Here is a 3,001-nt window from a genome sequence, read left to right as displayed (position 1 = left end):
TCAGAGATTATGATCATTGTGACCTATAAAAATTTAAATACTTTTCGAAAGGGGAGCAGTAGACCCCTCTTCCATTCCTGTTTCCTTATCCAGTTCCTTAACCTCAGCAATCTCAGCATCCTTAGACACAAAAGTCCATAGCAGGCCCAACAACTCTGGAACCCAAATTCCAGTCCAACAACCCATTACCCAGATTAAGGCCCAAAGAGCCCAATGCATGGAAACTGCTATGGGCACCCCAACACCACCTCCAAATAATTTCTGGCCATCAGCCCTGTGAGCCTGCGCCGCTACTGCAGTGCCTCCTCCATCGAGAGCTCGTACAACCGCCGAGAAGCCTCCACCACCATGTCCCTATGGGATGTCGTCCCAGCCGCCATCAGAAGCAAATCAGATCAGATATCCCCAACCAGTCTCACCCACGTCAGCGGCCCGAAAATATTCCAGCGGAGGCAACCCTCGACCTCCGCAATCCTTGATTGGCCTCCATCGAGAGCTAGCGAAAACTTCCGGCGAAACCCTTACTAGCTGACTCACCGATAGATCTTCCATCAATCTACGCCCTGAAGTCGAGCCTAGCCATAACGGACGCTCATCAGAGAGTCCGAAAACCAAATCATCCACCATAGCACCATCTTCCAGTTGAAACACCGGGAAGCAGTCCAAATCATCGACAAAAGAAGAAGGAAAAGCCCTAAGCCAAGGCGGCTCTCCATATGATAAATCGAACACAACAAGCAGAAAGAGATAGTTAGCCACAAGGCTGGTGATGACCATGGCCATCACTATTTGGAATTTTTGGGAATTTTGTCGAGGGCAGAAAGCCGCCGAGTAAACCCTAGCAGAGCGCTAGGTCTGATACTTTTTTTCAGTTATGGTTAATTGAATTGAATGCATGTTAGTTCACCTTATCTAAAGTGACCCATCAAAATATTGTACATAATTAATATTTATCTATACTATTATTCAGAAAAGAGCAAAGAAGAAGTGTTATTAGTCAAAACCAAATATTTTGACAAAAGTGATCCTAAAAGAAAAAAAAATTGAGAACTAATTAAATCAAAGGGCAATTATGATAATTTAAAAAATAGATTTTTATGAAGAAAAATTAAACAAAAAAGGATCTGACAACCCATTTTTCTCTTCCACTATCTTTTTTTTTTTTGATAAAATGGCAGCATACCAATAGTATGCCCCGGTTCATAGATCAAGAATAGTACAGAAGACTACTCCAATAATACATTTTTGCTCAGAGTAGTCTATGCCACATAAAAATATCTCGCCTTACCTAACCTTAAGACGCCGAGCACGCAATTGTGGTACGCTAAAGCTAAGCACTTCCACAAGACTCATAGAGACATTCTTATTACTAGCATAGACAATCAATACTAGGATCACCTACTAAGCAACTATAGGTTCCTTCCCTTGAGACAGATTGGAACCACTGACAACCTCAACTAAAGTGAATTCCGGCAAACCATTCACCATTTTTTCCGCTTTTCTTGGAGACTTACGTTTCTGTGATGGGGACTTTTTCATAGGAGAAACTTGAACAGTCTTGAGTTCCTTAGCTTTGTTTTTTGTACCTTTTGACCTACCTCTCTTCTTGTATACCTTCTCAGCTGGCTTGACATTGCACAACCCCATGGTCATGGCATCCAGATTAGTTCTTCCAACTGCCAAACTCAATCGCAGCTACTTTGGAGAAGGCCCATCCTCATCCACATGCTTACGATGCATCCCACATCTAGGAGAATGCATGGCATGATTGGGTGCATGTTCTGTCGAACTGTCTGCTCCAACTGTCCCCTTGTCTGAGCCATTAGACTTTGGCTCACTACCACCATCAAGCTCCGGCGCATTGGAAGCTGTCTGCACCCCAGAGCTCCCCTCTCCACTGCCAACAGAAGGCCTCCGACGGATTTCTTTCCTCACCTTAGGTTTAGCATTCGGCATAAATCTCTCTAACCCAACCTGGGGGGTATTCTGTGCCCCAAAAATCAAATTTGGCCCAGCCGCCTGTATCACACCCACCTGGTTCAAAGCACGCTCCAAATTTCGACGTGCCACCGGAGTAGCAGTTTGTAGCTCTACAGGCAAAGCAGTGCCAGAACACGGCAAGCCAACATGGGTGACAAGACCACAGTCCCTGCACCTGCCATACAAATTTTCGAAGAAAAATTCCAAGTCCACCACAATACCATCATCTACTGTGAAACTACGTCGAAAGATGATAGGCTGCATCAGGTCCACCTCAACCCGAATCAGGATTCTGCCTACAGCAAACTCTGTAGTATCCTTTTGAACAAACCGACCTAGGGCACTGCCTACCCTCCTAAGGCAACGATCCATGTGAAAATCCAGCGGTAATCCACGCACCTTGATCCAGAAAGCAAGTTTAATAAGCGACACATCTTTGATTGCTCCAACTCCATCATATGGTGCCAAAACCACCGGGGCTCTGTCAAAACCCCACGGACCACCCGGGAGAATCCGGTTAGGATCAGTTGGGTCTGACAGTGTGAAGAGAAAGCGGTCATCATGCTCTTGGACGGTGTATCGACCATTCAGCCTCCACGCTCGCCGGAACATCCCCATAAACGATCGCTTGTTGAAGGCTCTGGCTGTCAGTAGTTTCCCCACAAGGTACGTCTGTGATCGACGTAATCCTTCACCATGAGAAGGCCACAGATCGACTGGCCGGCGTGCATCCGCCAGTCCCAAGGATGCAGCCAGTCGCACTGCCATCTCGTCGACGTCCTCCATGCAAACAACCTGAGGGTTTTTTGAACTAGGGTTTTCCTCTCTCTCGCTTAGATGCGGCTAGGGTTCTCTTCCACTATCTTGTCTTTGCAATATCTGTTATCTTCCATTACATTTTCTTTCTAAAAAAAAAATTACTTTCCCATAACCCATCTTTCTCTCCCATTATCTTCTTTTTGCAATAACCGTGTTCTTCCGTTTCAATTTCTTTTTTATTTTCTCAAAAAAAAAAAAAAAT

The 3,001-nt window shown here is 45.2% G+C and overlaps 1 protein-coding gene across 1 annotated transcript; it reads right to left on the bottom strand.

Annotated features, from left to right (window-relative positions):
* Positions 1 to 1,695: 1,695 nt before the first annotated feature.
* Positions 1,696 to 2,748, bottom strand: LOC133711356 (uncharacterized). Its single transcript, XM_062137490.1, has one exon. It carries the CDS (start codon positions 2,746 to 2,748, stop codon positions 1,696 to 1,698), a length of 1,053 nt encoding a protein of 350 aa, XP_061993474.1.
* Between the last annotated feature and the right edge of the window lie 253 nt (positions 2,749 to 3,001).

Source organism: Rosa rugosa, chromosome 5 (assembly GCF_958449725.1).
Source record: "Rosa rugosa chromosome 5, drRosRugo1.1, whole genome shotgun sequence".
In the NCBI taxonomy this organism is placed as follows: Eukaryota; Viridiplantae; Streptophyta; class Magnoliopsida; order Rosales; family Rosaceae; genus Rosa; species Rosa rugosa.
Note: the sequence above shows the minus strand (reverse complement) of the source record. Positions and strands in the feature narration are given on the sequence as shown.

Excerpts from the sequence above, each read along its gene's own strand:
- LOC133711356 (XM_062137490.1), bottom strand. The coding sequence starts at position 2,748 with ATGGCAGTGCGACTGGCTGCATCCTTGGGACTGGCGGATGCACGCCGG.